The sequence below is a fragment of the Notamacropus eugenii genome, chromosome 5 (assembly GCF_028372415.1).
Source record: "Notamacropus eugenii isolate mMacEug1 chromosome 5, mMacEug1.pri_v2, whole genome shotgun sequence".
Classification (NCBI taxonomy): Eukaryota; Metazoa; Chordata; class Mammalia; order Diprotodontia; family Macropodidae; genus Notamacropus; species Notamacropus eugenii.
Genome location: NC_092876.1, coordinates 231,354,996 through 231,377,864, shown reverse-complemented (window position 1 = coordinate 231,377,864; position 22,869 = coordinate 231,354,996). Strand labels below are relative to the sequence as shown.

Sequence of the window (22,869 nt, the reverse complement as noted above, 5' to 3'; positions counted from 1 at the left end):
CATACCCTAATTTTGCAATGTGATAACAGTCCCCACATTGGCTGTGCACAAGCCTCAAGCTCAGCAGCAAATGCAGCATAGTAGGTCTGAGATTCAAATTCCACATGTTCATTTAGTTCTCGTTTATTTAAGTTCATACCTTTTAAAAAATTAAGATGGAAATAAGAGGACAAATGTAACCATTAAAAACTGTAAAGAGGAAAAGTTAAAAATCAAATATCTAGTCTAATATTCTGACATATTCTTCCAAACAATCTTGCGTATTTCAAATTAACCAATTAGGATTCATTTCATAAGATAAGCAAAAATGTTTAAATGTGTATATGTTGGACAAACCTAAAAGAGCTTTTTATTCGTAAGTTTTCTCTTGATGTCTTATGTAAGTAGTACAAGTATCTAATAAGTAAACAGGAGATAATTATCTAACATGCTTTAACATCTAGAAGAATTCTTATAGAACCTATGGAAAATATTGGTGCAAGTACATAAAATATTTTTAAAAGAAACAGCTCATCTCATTGAGTCTAACTCTCAAAAAATTAGTGATAGAAAGGACCTCAGAGATTATCTCATCCAAGTGCCTCATCTTGCAAATGAAGAAACTGGTAGCCAAAAAGGTAAAGAAAACAGTCAGAAACACAGATATTTTGCTACCAAATCCAGTGCTCTTCCCACTGCACCACGCAGCCTCTGGCTTGACTTTTAGAAATTATTTTCCAGTTTACTAGGAAAGTGTTTTCAGGAAAACTGACATTCACGTAAATGACAACAACATCAGTGGAAGTAAACCTTGATTTAAAAATTGCATCTATAATCAATAATAATTTGGTCCAGACCTGGGACTTCATTTGTGTAAGAATTCCCAGTGTAGAAACTCCAACAGTACAAATAATCCTCTGCATCTAGCAGTCAGATAATTTACCACCTGAGGCCCTAAAAGTTTAAGTGATTTGTTCACTGATCATACAGTTAGTATGTTTCAAAGGCAGGACTTAAATCCAGGTCTTCACAATTCCAAGGCAAGATTCTACCCACTGCCTCTCAGTGTGTATCATACTCTAATTACAGCTTAATAATTGTTTCAGCAACTGGTAGTAAGTATTACACAAGTGAAAAGAAAACAATATAAAAATAAAAATATACCTTGAAAAAATGACACAAAGTTCATCCAAGTAACTAACAAACCATGATCCTCCAGGAATTTCTTTGCCACACTTTGATGTGAAAGGATATTAATAAAATCACTGACAAGAGGCCAATAAGTATTGTTTTTCAGTAGTGCTTCTCCACAGTTCACTACCACGTGTAAACTGTTTTCTTCATCTAAAAAAAAAAAATTACCAGCAAATTTATGTCCTCAGAATTGTTTTTTTAAAAACTGGGCATTGACAAATTTTAGATTAGACTCACTTCAAACTGTATCGAATAAATTAAGGAAATTGTGTTAACAAAAGTAATAAGGATTATTTCCGAATCTAATAACAGTCTATTTTTCTCATTACTAAATGGGATTATGAACAAGCAATTTTTTAAGACAGAAATCCAAGCTATCTTATAAATACATTTTTAAAGCATCAAATCACTAAGAAATAGAGAAATGCAAATTAAAGCAACTCTGAAGTCACAGCCCATATCCATCAGGTTGGCAAAGCTGACAAAAGAAAGAAAAGGTGACAAATGTTGGAAGAGTTGTGGAAAAAATGGTACAATAACGCATGACTGCCGGAGATGTGAATTGGCACATCCACTGTGAAAAGCGACTTGGAACCACGCCCAAAAGTTTCTAAGCTATGTATACCTTTTGACCCAATAATAACATTGCTAGTAGGTCTACACTGCAATTAAATAAAGAGAAAAAAGACTCATATATTTAAATTCCATTTATAGCAGCTCATTTTTGTGGTGGCAAAGAACTAGAAACTAAGGGAATGGCTGAACAAAGTATGATATACAAATCTAATGAAATACTATTGTACTATAAGGAATATGAAGAAGACATTTTCAGAAAAACCTGGGAAGATTTGTATGAACTGATGAAGAACGAAGTGGGAACCACAATAATTTATATAATGAAAACACTGGACAGACAACATTGAAAGGCTAAGAAATGCAAATCAACACAATGACTAACAACTTTTCCAAAGAGTCCATGATGAAACATGCCACTTACCTACTGACAGGGAGGTGAAGGACTCAGGGTAAAAAGTAAAACATATTTTAGGGACATAAGCTGTGGGGAATGATTGTTTTGTTTTCCCAAGGTGGGGAAGTAAGTGGGAGAAAGAGAAAATAAATTTTTTTTAAAAAGAAAAAGATTTACTTTTTAAATGTGTTTACAAAAATTAATAAGGGAAGCAAATAAGCATCTACTATGTGCCAGACATTGTGCTAAGTCCTTCAGAAATATCATCTCATTCGATGTGCTACTTTTATCTCCTCTTTTACAGTTGAAGAAACTGAGGTAGATATATATTATATGCATTCTATATTGTATATATATTCCTGACTCCAAGCCCAGCGTTCTATCCACTGAACCACCTAGTATGGGTTATTTCTGTGAGTGTAAGAATTTATTTTTCTTTTCAATAAATGGTCCTATGACTTTGTTAACTCTGTTCTCTTATTAAATTCATTTTGATGAATACCTAGCATGATAACAGCTAGCATCTACACAGATTTTTAAGGCTTGTAAAGTGCTTTACATATGCTATTTCATTTGATCCTCACAATAACCCTTTGGAAGAGATATTCTTATTTTTCCCATTCTGCAGATGAGGACACTGAGGCTAAGAGAAGTTAAGAGAATTGCCCAGAGTCCCACAGCTAGTTAAGTGTCTGAGTCAGGATCTGAACTTAGGGTTTCAGTACTACAAGTCCAGCACTTTCTCCACTGACACGTAGTTGCCATTTGAATTCAAGTGATAAATTTTAAGGTACTTCTTATTATTTTACCACTCTAAGGATTATATTTACAAATAAGATTTTTTAAATACACAAGTATTTAAAGATAAAAGAGAGCTAAAAAAATTCAATTCTTGTGCCTCAAAAAAAAAACTCTTTAGGATATTTCAAGATTATTATTTATAAACTTCTATTAAATAAATTTTTTGCTTCTATACAGTTTTCCCTAGTCCAATTAAATTCAGATCACTGTGCTCTGATTCAATCAATCAAAAATTTATTAACTGTCTACTATGTGCCAGACACTATGCTAATTGCTAAGGATAAGAAAAAAGGGAAAACACAATCCCAGACTTCAAGGAGCTCACAATCTAGTGTAGGAGATAAGATGTAAATAAATATCTATAAACAATCTACATATAAGACAAATAGGAAATAATTGAGAAGGATAGCACTAGAATTAAGGAGGTTGGGAAAAGGCTCCCTGTAAAAGATATTATTTTATTTGGGACTTACAGGAAGAAAGGAAGTCAACAGACAGAGATGAAGAGAGAGAGCACACTAGGAATGGGGGAAAATGCCCTGAACTGAGAGATGCAGTATCTTATTCAAGGAAAAGTCAAGAAGCCAGAGTCACTAAATTGAAGAGTATGTAGAAGCAAGTAAGAAATAAAAATACTGGATAGGAAGGAGGGGCTAGATTAGGAAGGGCTTTGAATGCCAAAAGATTTTGTATTTGATCCTGAGGACAACAGGAAGTCATTGGTTTATTTGGGTAGGGATGGTGGAGGTGGCGACATGGTTGGAACTTTGTTTTAGGAAAATCACTTTTGTGGCTGAATGAAGGATGGACTAGAGTAGGGAGATGAGGCAGCTGACCCACCAGCAGGCTATTTCAATAATCAAGGTGTAAGGTGATAAGGATATGACCAGAGTGGAGCAGCATCAAAGAAGAGATGAGAAGGAGGCATATTTGAGAGATGCTGTGAAAATGAAACTGACAGGTCTTCGCAATGGATTAAATGTGGGGGGTGACAGATCATGAGGAGACGTGGAATTGCATCTCACAGTGTTAAAGTTTAACCAAGTCATACATTTAAAAAATTAGCCACATAATAATATATAAGAATAGGATTCAAGCTAAAGTCAAAAAGTATGTCATATTTAACTGAAACCAAATTTCAAATGCACATAACAAGACTCTAATGACTCAAATACAAATTTATTCCTAACACCGATTTCAACACTCCTGTTCTTGTAAAATTTGCCTTAAGATCTTTAATAACATCAAGAGGTCAGACCTTACACTTTTATCCAAACTGAAAATGACACCTATACCACTGCAAGGATAGGGAACAAAAGGTCAGTGCTGATTTAGTGTGGTAAGTACAAATTACTAACTCACATTTTTCCATCAAATTTTTTTGTAAAGTTTAATGATAAGAACAATAAACCAATACCAAAAAGGTGATTGTCACCCCATGGTCACAAGGTAGTTCAAATAGTAATCAATAAATCCAATAAGAAACTACAGGAAGCAACTTTCTTCCCCCGCCAGAACTGAAGAAAAAGTCAGCCAACAATCAATCCATGAGCAACAGGGAAGGAGACCATCAACAAAGCCAGCAGCAGAAGAGGCAAGCAATCAGGCCAAAATAAGGTGCTGTAGATTGGCAATAGATTAGATGGGGGGTGAGGGGAGGAGGGTAAGGTGATAGGTGCTGCCCACAAGGCTTGGTGTCCCAAACGAGCAAGAGGGAAGGACCTCCTGGACCTCCTAAGACCAGCAATGACCAAGTCAGATACAGAAGCACTCAGACCATAACACCCCAGAGTCCCAGAGTCCCTAGTACTTAGTGCTTAGATACCAGAGAGTCTGGAAAATCCAACATTTCAAATCCTAAAGATACAGGAGGGTCTAAGTACTATAGGTAGAGGTCAGCACAGAAGCCAGGTAACCCAGGGCTGATCACCCCATTCAAAAACAGGGTGCAGAGTCAAGGCTCTGGAAAAAAATCTTAATTCAGGAACAAAATCTGGAAAGATTAATGAACTGAAAATATTGACCTAAAGTCACTACAAACCCAGAGATTCCTTAAAAAAAAAGGGAGTAATGCTATAACTGGAAAAAAAAGTTTAATGAGAAAAAGTTGATTTTCCATAAGGACCAAATGATTAACTAGAAGAAATGAAGAAATTAAAAAAGAAAAAAAAAGCTCTAGATGAAAGAATTAAGAGAATAAATAGCTAAGAAGAGAAAGTACTAAAATTTACCTAAGTAATAGATTCCTTGAAAACCAGAATAGATCAAACAGAGATCAAGGACTCTTTGAGACAGAAAGAACTATTAGTACAAAATCAAAAGCCTGAAAAAATAGAAGAAATATGTATGTATATATGTAACTATGTAACATATATGAAACATTTATGCATATGATATAAAAAAAATAGACTTGGAAGAGGTCCAGGATAATTTAGGAATCATTTTGAACTCTCTGAAAACCATAACAAAATTTAAAAAAACCTGCACACTACATTTCAAGTAATCATGAATGAAAGCTGCTCAGATCTATTAAAATCATAGGGGAAAATAAGTACAGAAAGAATACACCAATCATCTCCTAAAAAAACCCTGAAACAAAATGCCTTAGGAATTTTATAGGCAAAATTCAAAACTGCCATACCTTCTGCCCCAAAAAAGTACTGCAAGCAGCCAAAAAAGAAGTTCAAATACAAACTATAGTCAGGATCATACAAGAACTAAGTACCTTTTTCTTAAGAGCAATAGCAAACACTAAGCAGCTACTACAAATCACCTATAAATAAAGCACAGTAATGTAAGGCCTACAAAATAATATTCATACTTCAGACAATGATGAAACTGAAGTTGTTCTTACCTTATTCTGAACTCCACTACAAGTCTAAATCTAGAAATGTTGGTTTTCAAACCTGAGAACAGGGAGATGGGCCACATATGGAAGCAATCAAACAAAGCTCAATTGTCAGGTTTTAGTTCTGCTATCCTTTTTTGTTTCTTTAAGTCTAGCAGAACAGGTCTGATAGAAAAGCAGTAACAGAAGGTACATGTGAAAAAATACAGTGATGAAGGCATAAGAAGAAGAATTCAAAGAGAAAAGTCAGAGACACTGGGATATAAAAGAACTAGAAAGAATATGGCAGGTAAATACATATGTAAATACATATGTAAAAAGTCAATATAATATAGGTTTGTCAAAGAGAGAAATACAAAAGAAAGAAAAGCAGAAAGAAAAAGTCTAGCTGACAAAGAGAACGTTGTATATTCCAGGGTGAAAGCGTGAAGGAGAAAGAATGATGCATTCAAAGAGCACTGGGCTCAGCAGGCAAAGGATCTGGATCTGTTCAGCTTGGATATTTCCTAGCTGTAGAATCCTGGGCAAATCACTGTACTTTCTAATCCTGTATCATGACTGGTAAAATAAACAAAATATTTATACAACTTGGGATTGTGGTAAAGGGTGATCTGCAAAGCTTCAAGTAGAATAAAGAATTCTGGGATCATAAATTTAGAACTCAGAAGGGTCTTATAAGACCATCTGGTCAATCCAATACCTCCATTTTAGAGAAAGAGAGAAACTGCAGCCAAGAGAGGTTAATTAAATGATTTGGCCAAGGTCATACATCTAATGACTCTAAGAAAAGTTGATCTCAAGTCTTCTGTCACTCCTGTTGATATACCAACTATGCTAAAAATTGGAGCTTTTATAATTATCAAAGTATAAAAGTAGAATTTCTAATAACAAAATGGGCAACAAATGTGACTTTACCTTGTAGTTCACTTTTAATAAGGCAACTTTCCATCATGTACAATAGGACAGTGACCATGATATCCAGCAACTGGCATTCTTCTGTTACTTGTCTTGCTAGTTCCTCATTGCTGAATAGCTGAACACTAATATGCACAATTCTGTTAGACATCGTATCTGATTCATGACTTTTCTTCAGTGTTTTCATAATAAAAGCATAATGCTGAACAAAGGTTTTCGTAAATGCAATCTGGAAAAAAAAAGATTAGTTTATTTTTTTAATTTTAAAAAATTATTCCCAACACATAATATGGTCAGTCATTATTATATAATGGTATTGCAAAAACATTCGAAAGTTGCAAAGATTAAAGAATAGTTCAAGAATAAAGCCTGAGCAACTGCTACCATTGTGATATATGAATATAAGACACTGTTTCTCTTTTTTCACAAATCAATATCAACATCATGCAATGGAATGAGTTTCTGTCACCTACTTTATAAACACCAAGAAGCTTAATCCAATACTTCAAATCAACAGCAACAGTCACATAGTTTAATTCAGCAACACAGTGGGTCAATCTGATTACTCTAAAAAAAATAACCTATTTTCTTTACATCTGAGAATAGGCCACCTATTTTACAAAGATACACTGCAATACTGCCTCCATGACATCTGTACTTTTCCTATTTCAAAAGTCTCTATATACTTCCTATTTCACACAATTCACTTAGGAGATGAGATAAACAAAAGAATGGGACCACCGTATTAAGGTTCATTTCCAATAGGCTTCATTACCTATACAATAAGAACTACAAAATATCAGTTTTCCAAATTAATTTATTTTCCTATATTGTTGTCCAGTCATTCAGTCATGTCCAACACTTTGTGATTCCACAAGCCACTTTCATATAACTCAGTGCTTAAAATTTATCACAAAAGAAGCTATTTTATACTACCATAATAACTATTAAGTATTTAAGAGGAATCTTTTAAACAAACAAAAAATACAGCAAATACTATAAAGAAATGTATCTATTTTTATGGTCATATTTTTGCTTTGTATTTACTGTACAGTCAACTCGCAGTTATCTCAGGTAACAGAAGACAGTATTAGCTCATACAACTAAAATTCACCAAACATTGACTAAATCAGTTTGGGCAAAGTTTCTACAGCAGGAATACTACACTAAGGAAGCCACAATTTGGTCCTACACCACAGAGAGAAAATTAGAGCTGGATATTAGAAATTATTCTAAAATACATACTCTTCTTCTCTTCTATCTCATCCCAAGAAAAGATCCCCGTACCAATTTTTCAGGAACTGATCAGACATGAAGCAGTAGTTCATCTATAAAAGTCCAGCCTTACAGTGAATCTGTTGCTAGGGTACATGGATTATACAACACAATCTACTGAAAAAAAAACAAACTAGAAGCTGATACATATACCAATTTTCTAAGCATAAAACTCATCAATGTTAAATCAGTTTTTTTTTCTTTTAGAATAATATATGACACACAGGATTTCTCTGTGAACACTCAGTTTCCAAATGTATCTTATCCATAAAGTGTTAACTACTAAATCAAAAGTTACTTGATTCAAGTTCCTTTACCATACCTATGACAGATACCAAAGAATTAAGATTCTCCTTTTGACAAGCTAAAAGAAAAAAATGCTTGTTTAATTGAACTTAACAAATATTAATTTAATTCCTAAATCTGTATAAGGCAATTGTTTAAGTTTTCTGCATAATTTGTTATATGGTATAAGTCTTTAGAAATCCCTTTTGTCATAAAGAATCTTTCCTTATAGAAATAGTAAATGAACTACAAATGGAAGTAGTTGAATTCATCTAAAACAAACAAATGACAAAAACGATTTCTTTATAAAAATCCCTCAGCATACCTACTACACCTTGAGCTTCTTTCTGATTAAAAAATAAGTTGTCAATAGTATTTAATATTGGAAATCAATCATTATTTTCAGTTATATATTTACAAAACGTCATTTAAAGCAATGATTATATAGAAAAATGAGCCCATCCCCATAATAAAAAATGTAATGTAATCAAATCTCAATTATTCAGGGACTGGTCTAATTTGTGAATTACTTAGTCCTCTTTCTCCGATCTCTCTTCCTCCCCTCTACTACCTACCACTGGTCATTGTTCATCAATATATTCACCATATAATAGAAAGGAAAAGAAAAGAAACTGATTCATTTGATGATTCAACTAGAATATTTAATGAAGAAGGATGAAGCTATTTGCTTAAAATGACATTTTGATTTTATCTGTGGATTTCTATTATCCACGCTATCTGTGAGCCCTATTATCATAGATAATGGAGAGTTAACTATATTAGTATCTCATCATCTCTCTTCATCCTGCTCCCCTAAGACCAAATGACCTTGAATCTGGAAAGAAGCTCAAAATGTAATTATTAGTTGAAAATATCTAAGAAACTAGACAAAAATGTCTCTTGTACAAAGGAAGCAGAAAAGAAAAAGAACATATGTGATCTAAAAACCTAAAGGTGATTTGCTGCCAAACCCAATGGGATAATGAGAAAATGATATAAACATTTCTCTAACCATAAATGAACTAATGGGTCTCTTCAAATTAAATATTACCTAAAATGTTTAAAGAAAATAGAATGACATTTTTTCCTAAACAATCTCTCCATTTCTAGAACAATATAAACTATCTTAAAAGGGTAAGCATTCACCAATTCAAGCAAACGCTCTGCAAGTTAATCTGAAAGTTTGAGGAGGCAAACTCAAACTTGTTCTTTCATAAAACAATTTACATATAATCATAATAGCTGAAGCAATTCTTCCACAGCATTCTCCTTCACTTTTCTGCAAGTCATGTCATCACTTCCCTGATGTCATGTTACTCTTCAAAAACGAAGGACAAACACAATAACAACAACAGCAGCAGCTTCACATTTCTACTCATCTGTTCGTCCACACAAACTATGGCAGCTACTTTTCTAAATTTTCCTTTTCCTGCTTTCCCTTCCACAAGGTACTACCTAACAAATCATCATTATTTCATCTGTAGGACCTACAACAAATCAATAGCATAGGCTACAAACTTTACATTGGCACCAAAAAAATTTTTATATCCTTCATCTGTTTCTGTTGCCAGAACTGCATTGCCAGACTTCCAAAACATCAGCATCAAATATGTAATCTCATATTTTCAAAGAGATGAAATGAAACAGGTAGAGTTAGATACCTAGGAGAATCTGAGGTGACAGGACCATGAGGACAGAGATAAAAAGGACTTTAAAGATCACCAAAATCAGCAACACACAGGTTCTCCCCAACCAAAGAAGACATTAAACTGGAACTCTAGTGGTATGCTACATGCAGCTTTGATTGCATTCATTACCTCTGATTTAACAGTAAAAAGAAGCTAACACATGTACTGTGCCTTAAATGTGGTATTAGTTGTCACATCTTCAATACAATAAAGCATCTTCAATGCTAAGACATCATCACAGGTCAGAAGTATCAAAGTTAAAGGTACATCAGTAGTGAAAAGGAAAAGGAGAGTACAAATTTAGAAAGGAAAAATTTAAGATACCTTATAATCTTGATCTGGTAGCATGTTGAGTAAGAAAGTTACCATCTTTTGTGGAAATTCATATTTTATAGTCCAAAATAATAATTCTTCTAGAAAACTTTTATGTTTCAAAACATCCATAATAGATTGATCTGTATGAAAAGGAAAATTTTTCACCATATTTAAATGGCCCCAAAGCATTTAAACTGCTTTACATTAAAATAACATCAATTTAAAGTACTTTACATAAAAACTATGTTATTAAACATAAAGAATACCTAAAAAATCAACATCTTGTCAATACATAACTATTAGACACTGACTTTTATAAGCTTCAACCAAAATATATTAACATAAAGAAAAATACTGATATAAAATAATTTATTAATATAATTGGAAATTTATTTCTTTAAATATTATCTGGGTCTTGAGAATCAAAAATAAAAGTTCTAGCTCTTCAGAACTATTAGCAAACAAACATTCAAAATTAAACCAACTCATAGAATGCAAAATCATTTTAAAACAAAGACTACAAAAAAACATACTACCAACCATAACAGAAAAGGGGGAAAAGGTTGTTTTTCAAGTCAACAGCCAAAAAAACTTTTTTCCCTTGGTTCTATAATCATCCTGAATAATGCTAAAACTATAACAAAGGCCATGAGTCATTAGCAACATGACTAAGCAATATTTCCTTAAAGAATGTCATTGATATTTCCTTCATTTCTATTTCAATAACAGATTAAAGACTTTCCTATGGTCTGAATATTTTTTCATTTTTTGACCAGTTATTTTGATTTTTTTAACATCTTTATTTAAAAGTGGAAAAAACTGATAAAAGACTTTTTTCTGAAAACTAAAAATTTCAAAACTAATTATCTCTGTGACTTCCTCATTGAAGCTAAGCACAAAATTGAAGTTCACTGACTGGAAAAAGAATATATGAATAAATGCCACTTCATAGACAGTATCTTCAGGTGAGAAGGCCGCAGACCATGGGTGAGCTAGTCACCTTGAGCCTTTCAACTTCTGCTTAGCAAATGTCCCCTGAGGAAAAGCTGCTAGAAGCCAGTCTGGGCATCTTCCAACTGCCCCAAAGCAGCCAGTTTCATCTGTTGCCAACCCAATCTCCCAAATAATATGTAGAAAACCTCCAGTACAAAGAACAACCCTCCCTTTGAACTGAGCACTCCTATCTCCTGGTACACCTGTCCTTTGAGGGTAGATGAGTGGCACTTCTCCACTCAATGATGAACACTGTCACACCTGGTCATACTCTTAACATCCCAGTGACACTGAACTCCTATAGATCATCATTCCAAACCCACTCCACACTACCACCTATTCTTCATTCCCATCCCCCTCTTACTCCAAAGCTTCATCCCAACTCCACCTAGCCCTTCCACTGTGCCCTCTGGAATGCCCATTTCATAGGTAACAAATTTCCCCTCATCTTAAATCTATTCCTCTCCCACTCCTTCCATCTACTAGTTCTTATTGAAATTTGGCATTCCCTTGATGGCACAGCCTCCCTAATTAACCTTTCCAGTACAGCCTACACTTTCATTCATTCTTCCAAGTTCACTGGTCAAGGATGGGGAGTTGGAAAACTGTGTGCTCCCCAATGCCACTTCCAGGTTTCCCCCCTTGCTCCATCATTCAGTAACCTCTCTTCCTTTGAGGTTCATGCAATTCATATCTAACACCAATCAAAATCCCGGTAGCTACTAGTGGCTAATATCTAGTGGCTTTTCACCTCTCCCACTGCCTTCCCTTACATAATTTTACTCTTCTTCCACACTATAACCCTCAGTCCCTTGATACCTCAATTCCATCCCAGGCCATCTTCACTGCATTAAGCACTCCCTTGTCTTCTTCCCATCTTGACTCCTTGGTGAAACAACTCAAATCTACACTGTCTTCCTCTCTTGAATCCCTAACCCCCTCATCATATTGCTTATTACACCCAGTCAAGTTTCAGCCTTGGATCACTCCCGCCATTCATTGCTTTCCTGACTATACACATCCATATGAAAGAAAGTGGAAGAAATCACATAACCATGCTTACTTGAAATCATTACAAATTTATGTTACAGAACCTCAAATGGGTCCTAACTGCTACCAGGAAATTCTACTATACTTCCCCTATCAATTCACTATCCCAATTTCCACAGTGGCTCTTCCAAACCTTTTCATTCTTCCTCAAACCTCCTATAACCCCCACTCCTCCCACTCTCAGCCAAGAGCTTTGTCTCATATTCTACAGGAAAAAAAATGAGGTCATTTACTGTGAACTCCCTCAACTTCTCTCTCCCTCCCGTCCTATTACTCAGGCACCTTCTGTCACTTTCTTGTCCTTCACCCCCATCTCAAATGATGAAATGGCCTTACTCCTTACCAAGGCTAATCTCTACCTGCTCAAGTGATCCTATTCCATCCCATCTCCTCCAATAGATTGCCTTCTCTGTCATCTGCATTCTTTCACTTATTTTATCTCTTATCTTTTTCTCTTTTGGCTCATTTCCTACTGCCACAAATATGTCTATATCTCCCCTGTCCTGAAAAAATCCTCAATTCATCCTTCCATCCCTGCTATCATCTTTCTATTCTTTGTAGCTGAACTCCTTGAAAAAGCCACCATCTACAATAGGCTCCTCTACTTTCTTTCCTCTCATTCTCTTTACAAATCCAGCTTTTGACCTTATAATTTCATTGATATTGCTCTCTCCAAAGTTACTAATTATCTCTTAGTTGCAAAATCCAATAGTTTTTTCTCATTCTCCGTGACACCTCTGCAGACTCTGACACTGTCAGTCACTCTCTCCAACTTGATATTCTCTTCTCTCTAGGTTTTCAAGACATGAATCTCTCCTGGTTTTCCTCCTATCTATCTCACCACTCCTCTTCCTCCTTTTCTAGATCCTCCTCTAGAGCATGCTCTCCTAACTATAGGTATCCTGCAGGATTCCTAGTTCCTATTATTTTCTCTGTCTATACTACCTGTTGATCTGACCATTCTCAAGGACTTAATTACCATTTCTATGCTGATATTTCTCAAATCCAACCTTTTCTGCCACAATCTTAATGCTTACCTCCAATCTAGCATTTCCAGCTGTCTTTCAGACATTTTGAAATGGATGTCCAATAGACATCTTAAACTCAACATGTGTAAAACAGACCTCATTATCTTTCCCCCAAGCTCTCCTCAATTCTTACTTTCCCTGTTACTTTAAAGAGCAATCTTCCAGTCCCTCAGGCTCACAATCCAGGAGTCATCCTGGATTCCTCACAATCTCTCACCTCCTATATCCCAGCTGTTGACAAGGCCTGTCAATTTCACCTTTGCAATATCTCTTGAATATGGCCCCTCCTCTCTTCTGAAACTTCCACCCTTCTAGTGCAGGTCCTCATCACCTCACAATTGGATTACTGCAAAGCCTGCTGATGGGTCTGCCTGGGTCATCTCTCCCCATTCCAATCCATCTTTAATTCAGCTACTAAAGCGATTTCCTAAAACACAGGTCTGATTATGTCACCTCAATAAATTTCAGTGTCTTCCAATTGCCTCCAGGCAAAAAAACAAAATGTGTTGTTTGACATTCAAATCTCTTCATAACTTAGTCCCCTTCCACCTTTCCAGTCTGACTCTTACACCTTATGACCTAAAACTTCCATGAAAAAGACATTCCATCTCTCTCAGCTGTGGGGATTTTCTCTGGCTATCTCTAATGCCTGAAATGTTCTTCCTCCACTCTGACAACTGACCTTCCAGGCTTCCTTAAAGGTCCAATTAAAATTCTACCCCATAAGAGCAAGGGTCCACCAGGTTATGTAAAAGGGAAAACAAAACAAACCAATGGAAGTCAGAAATGAAGCAGGTTAAAGTTTTTGTGCCAATCTGCAGTAGAGTCAGGCTCAAGAGTCTCTACTGCACTTCCAACCTTGACAAGTTAAGGAGTGGAAGAAATGAAGGAAGACAAAGTCAATAAACATTTATTAAGTACCTACTATATGTCAGCCCCTGTTGCTAAGTACTGGGGATACAGAGAAAGGCAAAAAACAGTTCCTACAATGAAGGAGCACAGTATAATGGGCAAGACAACTACAAACAACTATGTACAGGATGCTGGAAATAATCAACAGAAGCAAAGCAATAGAATTAGGAGGTATCAGAAAAGATTTCTGCTAGGACTTAAAGGAAGGCAGGAGGCAAAGATGTCACTGGATCACGAAGTACATGGGAGGAATAAGTAAGATGTAAAAAGATCTGAGATGGGGGGAAATTATAAAAGGCTTTAAATAGAAAACACAGAATTTTATATTTGATCTCAGAGGTGATAGGGAACCCCTGGAATTTATTGGGAGGGTGATATGGCTAAAACTGAGCTTTTAGGAAGATCAACAGATCTGGCAACAAACTAAATCTGGGAGGTGAAACAACCTAGGTTGTGAGCCTGGGTGACTGGGAGAATGCTGGTACCTTTGACAGTAATAAGGAAGTTTAGAAAAGGAGAGGGTATGAATGAATTCAGTTTGGGCATGCTGAGGTAAAATATACCTAGGGACATTCAGTTCAAGAGGTCCAATAGGCAATTGAAGATGTGAAACCTGAAGTGGTTACAGAAACTTGAGGCCAACAGAGAGGTTGGAGCTAGAAAAGCAGATATGAGAATCATCAGGACAGAGATGAAAATTGAATATAAAAATTAATAATTTCATCAGCTCTATGACAATTAATAAGATCAGTAAGTGAAATGGTATGGAGGAAAAATAAAAGAAGACCCAGGAGACAGCCTATGGGATACCTACCATTAATGGCATGACCTGGATAAAGATCCAGGCAAAGGAGCAGTCAAATGGGTAGGAGGAGAACCAGGAGAAAGTAGTGTCATGAAAATCTAAAAAAAAATAAAATTATCAAGAAGAGGGCAATCGAAAGTATCAGAGGCTACAGAAAAGTCAAGAAGGATGAGGACTGAGAAAAGACCACTAGATTTGGCAGTTAAAAGATAACAGGTAACTCTGGAGAGAGCAGTTTCAGTAAAAAGATAAAGTCAGAAGTCAGACTTTAGAGAGTTAAAAAGAAAATGAGAAGAAAGGAAGTAGAGGCACTTATTAGAGAGGACCATCTCAAGAAGTTTAGTGATATAAGGGAGGAAGACAGGGAATAATAGCAGGAGAGTACAGAGATGTCAAGCCATATGTTTTTTGAGGATGGGGGAGGCAAGGACATGTTCGTAGGAAGTAGAGAAATAGGCAGTATACAAGGAGAGGTTGAAAATAAGTAAGAGAGAGGGGGAGGAGCCAAGATGGCAGAGTAGAAAGACACACATATGCTAGCTCTGAACCCACAGACCATAAAATATCTGTAAAGAAGAACTCCCAACAAATTCGGGAGCAGCAGAAGCCACAGAACAACAGAGTGGAGGAGATTTCTGTTCCAGAGACACCTGAAAAACTGACACGAAAGGTCCATTGCACCTCGGACCCGGAGCACAGCACAGCCCTGCCTCAGCTGCGCAGCACAGAGAGGAGTGGATCTGAGCAGGCTTCAGGCGCGGAATCTCCAGCGGCCGCGCAGGTCCCTCCACCCACAGGCACCAAAGGTCAGTGAAAGAGTCTTTCTGGCTCACCGAGAGGGGAGCGGGGTGTCCCCATAACCCAGGGCCCCTCAGGAGGCAGCAGTGGAGGCAGCAGCAGACAGGGGCTCCCAAAGCAGGCAGGAGCTTGGATTCATTGTTGAAGGTCTCCACATAAACACCCTGAGGGAACTGAGCCCTGTGTGGCGGCCCTGCCCCCACCAGAGCACCTGAACTTAATCTCACACTGAATAGCAGCCCCACCCAGCCTCAAGGCTTTCAGCTGGGGAGCAGCATTTGAATCTCAGACCCCAAACGCTGGCTGGGCAGATCTGGAGGCAAGGTGGGTGTGGAAAGAAAACTCAGAAGTCAAGTCACTGGCTGGGAAAATGCCCAGAAAAGGGGGAAAAAAATAAGACCATAGAAGGTTACTTTCTTGGTGAACAGATATCTCCTCCCTTCCTTTCAGATGAGGAAGAACAATGCTTACCATCAGGGAAAGACATAGAAATCAAGGTTTCTGTATCCCAAACATCCAAAATAAATATTCAATGGGCTCAGGCCATGGAAGAGCTCAAAAAGGACTTTGAAAATCAAGTAAGAGAGGTGGAGGAAAAACTGGGAAGAGAAATGAGAGAGATGCAAGAAAAGCATCAAAAGCAGGTCAACACCTTGATAAAGGAGACCCAAAAAAATGCTGAAGAAAATAACACCTTGAAAAATAGGCTAACTCAATTGGCAAAAGAGGTTCAAAAAGCCAATGAGAAGAATGCTTTAAAAAGCAGAATTAACCAAATGGAAAAGGAGGTTCAAAAGCTCACTGAAGAAAATAGTTCTTTCAAAATTAGAAAGGAACAGATGGAGGCTAATGACTTTATGAGAAACCAAGAAATCACAAAACAAAACCAAAAGAATGAAAAAATGAAAGATAATGTGAAATATCTCATTGGAAAAACAACTGACCTGGAAAACAGATCCAGGAGAGACAATTTAACAATTATTGGACTACCTGAAAGCCATGATCAAAAAAAGAGCCTAGACATCATCTCCCAAGAAATTATCATAGAAAACTGCCCTAATATTCTAGAAACAGAAGATAAAATAGAAATGGAAAGAATCAATCGATCACCTCTTGAAAGATCCCAAAAGGAAAACTCCCAGGAATGTTACAGCCAAATTCCAGAGTTCCCAGGTCAAGGAGAAAATATTACAAGCAGCCAAAAAGAAACAATTCAAGTACTGTGAAAACACAATTAGGATAATACAAGATTTAGCAGCTTCTGCACTAAGGGATTGCAGGGCTTGGAATATGATATTCCAGAAGTCAAAGGAGATAGGATTAAAACCAAGAATCACCTACCCAGCAAAACTGAGCATCATACTTCAGGGGGGAAAATGGAATTTCAATGAAATAGAGGACTTCCAAGCATCCTTACTGAAAAGACCAGAGCTGAATAGAAAATCTGATTTTCAAATACAAGAATCAAGAGAAACATGAAAAGGTAAACAGGAAAGAGAAACCATAAGAGACTTATTAAAGTTGAACTGTTTACACTCCTACATGAAAAGATATTTGTAACTCATGAGACCTTTCTCAGTATTAGGATAGTTGGAGGGAATATAAATGTGTGTACATATATGTAAATGTGTACTATATGCACGTATATATATATTTATAGAGAGACAGAGGGCATAGGGTGAGCTGGATATGAAGGGACGATATCAAAAAAAAGAAAATTAACTATTGAGAGCAATGTAGTAAGAGAAAGAGAAAGGGAGAGGTAGAACTTAGTAAATCATCTCACATAAAAGAAGCAAGAAAGAACTTTTACAATGGAGAGGAAAAAGGGGAAGATGAGAGGGAATAAGTGAGCCTTCCTGTCATCAGATTTGGCTTCAACAGGAAATAACATACACACTCAAGCTTATCTTACCCTACAGGAAAGCAGGGGGAGAGGAGAAAAGGGGGGGGGGGGGGGTTTGGGGTGGGGAGAGAAGCAAACACCTTGGTAGAGGGACAGGTCAAAGGAGAGAACAGAATAAATGGAGAGCAGGACAGAATAGAGGGAAATATAGTTAGTCTCTCACAATGTGAGTGTTATGGAAGTGTTTTGCATGACCACACTTGTATAACCTATGTTGAATTGCTTGCCTTCTCAATGAGGGTGGAGGGGAGGCAGGAAGGGAGAGAATGAGAAACTCAAAGCTTTTAAAATGAACGTCAAAAATTGCTTTTACATACAACTAGGAAATAAGATATATAGGCAATGGGGTATAGAAATCTATCCTGTTCTATAGGAAAATAGAAGGGAAGGGGATAAGGGAGTTGGGGGAGGTGATAGAAGGGAGGGCAGATTGGAGGAAAGGGTAATCAGAATACATACTGTCCTGCAGTGGGGGGAGGGGAAGATGGGGAAAAATTTGAAATTCAAAATTTTTTGTAAGTGAATGTTGAAAACTGAAAATAATTTTTAAAAAATAAAGAAAACTGGGAAGAGAAGAAGGAAAATCAAGGGGTTATGAAAGACTTTACATGCCAAAAGGAGGATTTTATATTTGATCTTAGAGGTAATAGGGAAAAGCTAGAGTTTAATAAGTAAGAGGGTGACATGGTAGCACCTGTATTTTGGGAAGATCACTCTGATAGTTAAATGGAGGATGGACCGTGAGGCAGGAAGACCAATTAGAAAGCTATTGCAATAGTCTAGGTGAGTATTAATGAGGGGTCTCAAATAGGATATGTCAGAAGAAAGAAGGGGTTGTATATTACAGATGTTACAAAGATAAAAGTGACAAGATCTGACAACTGAATGCATATGCAGGGTAAAAGAAAGCGAAGATTGAAGCATGACACCAAATGTGAACCTAGGTGACAGAAAGGGTGGTGGTGCCTTTAAAAACAAAAAGAAAGCTGAGAAGATAGACAGGGTTTGGAGGAAAGATAATGGACATTCTGAGTTTAAAATGGCTATAAGACAATCAATCAAGATGTCACTAGGACTAGACAGATGGAGCTTAGAAACATCTGTATTGAGATGATAATGAGAGGCTTGCTAAAAAAAAAAAGAGTACAAATTAAATCTAAAAGCGGTCATTTGAAAAGAAAAACCAAAAGAAAATTATATATATATATATATATATATATATATATATATATATATATATATATATATATATATATATATATATATATATATATATATATATATATATATATATATAAAAGCTATGGACTGTGGCAGAGACTGACAAATTCCAGGTCTAAAAGCAATTGCAGAAACACGTAGCACATACTATGTGCCAGGCAGCATGCTAATTGAAGTATTTTTTAAAAATATTGTCTCATTTAATCTTCTCAACAAATGTATGGGTTAGGTACTATTATTATCCTCATTTTGTAGTTGAGGGAACTGAGACAAACAGATTAAGGAGTCACATAGCTAGTATTTGAGGCCAGATGTGCACTGCCTCAAGGACTAGCACTCTATCCACTGTGCCACTAGGATAAATCCCAAATAAATCAAGGAACAAGGAATTTATTATAATTAAAATGGAAAGGCCAACCCAAAGACCAACGTTGTGCTTCTTCAAGCAATTGATACTTACTGTTCTCTAACATTTATGTGAGTTTAGTAAAAGGTATATGAATCTGAAGTTCACACCTGGGCAAAAATGTTTTGAGTAACATTTTAATGTTAAATAAAGTTAGTACTATTGGAAAGTACTATTAGTACTTGGAAATGTTACCCATTAAGGGAATAGACTACAAGCTTTTTTTATACAAGAAAAGTGATTAAGGTTACCAAAACCAGCACAGTCATAAAAGAACATTATAATTAAATTTTTAAATTTTTATTTTATTTAATTCTTGTTACATTTTAAGTTCCGAACCTTCTTCTTCTCAACTTTGCTCCCCATATTAGAGAAGGCTACCATTTGACACAGATAACACACAAACACATATATATGTATATGGAAAACCATACTATGGATATTTCTATTTATCAGTTCTTTCTCTTGAAGTGCATAGCATCTTCCCTCATAGGTCCTTTGTAGCTGATGCGAATATTTATAATAGTTAGAATAACTTAGTCATTCACAGATATTCTTTGAACAATATTTGTTGTTACTATATAAAATGTTTTCTTGTTTCTGCTCATTTCACTCTACTATTTCATGCAAGTGTTTCCATGTTTTTCTAAAATCAACCTGTTCATCATTTCTTATAGTACAGTAGTATTCCATCTTAATCGTATACCACAACTTGTTTAGCCATTCCCCAATTGATGAGTATCCCCTCAATTTCTACTTCCTTGGCACCACAAAGAGAGCTGATATGAATATGTTAGAATGTATAGGTTCATTTAATTTTTCCCTGATTGCTTTGGAAAACAGACCAAATAGTGGTATTGCTGAGTTGATGGGCAGATTCATAATCCTTCTATCATAATTCCAGATTTTTCTCCAAAATGATGAGATCAGTTTACATCACAGTCCCACCAACAGTGTATTAGTGTATCAATTTTTCAGCATTTTCTCCAACATCTGTCATTTTTCCCTTCTAGCAATTCAGCCAATCTGATAGGTGTGAGATACCTCAAAGTTGTTTATTTTTGTATTTCTCTCATCAATAATGACAGAAAGAATTTTTTCATATGACTATAGATAGCTTTGATTTCTTCATTGAAAAACAGCCTATTCAACTCTTTGACCATTTATCAATTCCAAATATATTCTTACAAATTTGACATTGTTTATATGTATATATATTTACGTATATATACACATATGTATATATGTATGTATATATATACATATATATATGTATATATATATACGAGATGAGACCTTTATCCAAGAAAATGTCTATAAAAAAATTGTCCCCTATTTTCTGCTTTCTTCTAATCTTGGCTACATTGGTTTTATTTGTACAAAACCTTTTTAATTCAGTATACTTTAAATCCATTTTATGCCTCACAATGCTTTTTCTCTCTTGTTTCTTCATCAATTCTTCCCCTATCCATAAATCTGATGGCAATATGTTCGATGTTCTTCTAATTTACTTATGATATCTCCCTTTATATCTAGGTCATGAATCCATATTGACCTTATCTTGGTAAATGGTATAAGATATTAGTCTAACCAATTTATGCCAGACTAGATTCCAGTTTTCCCAACAATTTTTACCTAATAGTGAATTCTTATCCACAAGCTTAAATCGTTACATGTGACAAGCACAAGTTACTGTTATCATTTACTACTGTATCCTGTATGTTTACTCTGTTCTACTGATCTACCTTTCTATTTCTTAGCCAGTACAAGATACTTTTGATAATTACTGCCTGATAATACAGCGTAAGACATGACACTGATAAACCTCCTTCCTTTACATTTTTTCATTGATTTCTTTGATATTCTTTACCTTTTGTTCTTCCAAATAAACTTTGCTATGATTTTCTCTACCTCAATAAAATAATTTTTTGATAGTTTAGTTGGGATAACATTGACTAAGTATATTATTTTAAACAAAATTATCATTTTTATTAAACTGGCTCTGCCTACCCATGAGCAATCAATATTTCTCCAGTTATTTAAATCTGATTTTATTTGTATAAAAAGTATATTTTAAATTATCGCAATGTAGTTCCTAGATTTATCTTGGCAGTCAAATACTCACAGGTATTTTATGCAATTATTTTAAATGTGGTATCTCTTACTACCTCTTCTTGCAGTGTTTTGTTGATGATACATAGAAATTTTGATGATTTGTGTAGATTTATTTTATATCCTGCTACTCTGCTAAAATTATTGTTTCAATTAACTTTTTAGTTGAATCTCTAGGATTTTTCAAGTATATCATATTGTCTGCAAAAAAAAGTTTTGTTGCTTAACTGACTATTTTGATTCCTTTGATTCCTTTTTCTTCTCATTGATATTGCTAGCATTTCTTTTTTTTTTATTCATTTATTTATTTATTTGACATTAATTTTAACAAAACTTTGGGTTCCAAATTTTCTCCCCTTTTATCCCCTCCCCACCTCCAAACACCAAGCGTTCTAATTGCCCCTATGACCAATTAGCTCTCTCTTCTATCATCCCTCTCTGCCCTTGTCTCCATCTTCTCTTTTGTCCTGTAGGGCCAGATAACTTTCTATACCCCTTTACCTGTATTTCTTATTTCCTAGTGGCAAGAACATTAGTGGACAGTTGTTCCTAACACTTTGAGTTCTAACTTCTTTACATCCCTCCCTCCCCACCCCTTCCCTTTGGAAGGCAAGCAATTCAATATAGGCCATATCTGTGTAGTTTTGAAAATGACTTCCATAATAGTTGTGTTGTATAAGACTAACTATATTTCCCTCCATCCTATCCTGTCCCCCATTACTTCTATTCTCTTTTGATCCTGTCCCTCCCCATGAGTGTTGACCTCAAATTGCTCCCTCCTCCCCATGCCCTCCCTTCCATCATCCCCCCCATCCTGCTTATCCCCTTCTCCCCCACTTTCTTGTATTGTAAGATAGGTTTTCATACCAAAATGAGTGTGCATTTGATTCCTTCCTTTAGTGGAATGTGATGAGAGTAAACTTCATGTTTTTCTCTCACCACCCCTCTTTATCCCACTAATAAGTCTTTTGCTTGCCTCTTTTATGAGAGATAATTTGCCCCATTCCATTTCTCCCTTTCTCCTCCCAATATATTTCTCTCTCACTGCTTGATTTCATTTAAGATATGAGCCCATCCTCTTCAATTCACTCTGTGCACTCTGTCTCTATGTGTGTGTGAGTGTGTGCATGTGTGTGTGTGTGTGTGTAATCCCACCCACTACCCAGATACTGAAAAGTTTCAAGAGTTACAAATATTGTCTTTCCATGTAGGAATGTAAACAGTTCAACTTTAGTAAGTCCCTTATGACTTCTCTTTGCTGTTCACCTTTTCATGGTTCTCTTCATTCTTGTGTTTGAAAGTCAAATTTTCTTTTCAGCTCTGGTCTTTTCATCAAGTATGCATGAAAGTCCTCAATTTCATTGAAAG

General features: G+C 35.7%; 1 protein-coding gene across 10 annotated transcripts in view; it reads right to left on the bottom strand.

Annotated features, from left to right (window-relative positions):
* UBR3 (ubiquitin protein ligase E3 component n-recognin 3) overlaps positions 1–22,869 on the bottom strand; it is a 314,350-nt gene that overhangs the window by 210,845 nt on the left and 80,636 nt on the right. For all 10 annotated transcript variants that reach the window (XM_072612278.1, XM_072612269.1, XM_072612275.1 and 7 more), the window contains 4 exons: positions 10,280–10,410; positions 6,708–6,936; positions 1,144–1,323; positions 6–139 (listed from right to left, as the gene is read on the bottom strand). In XM_072612278.1, coding sequence (XP_072468379.1) covers positions 6–139; positions 1,144–1,323; positions 6,708–6,936; positions 10,280–10,410 — 674 coding nt within the window. The remainder of the gene's footprint in view (positions 1–5; positions 140–1,143; positions 1,324–6,707; positions 6,937–10,279; positions 10,411–22,869) is intronic.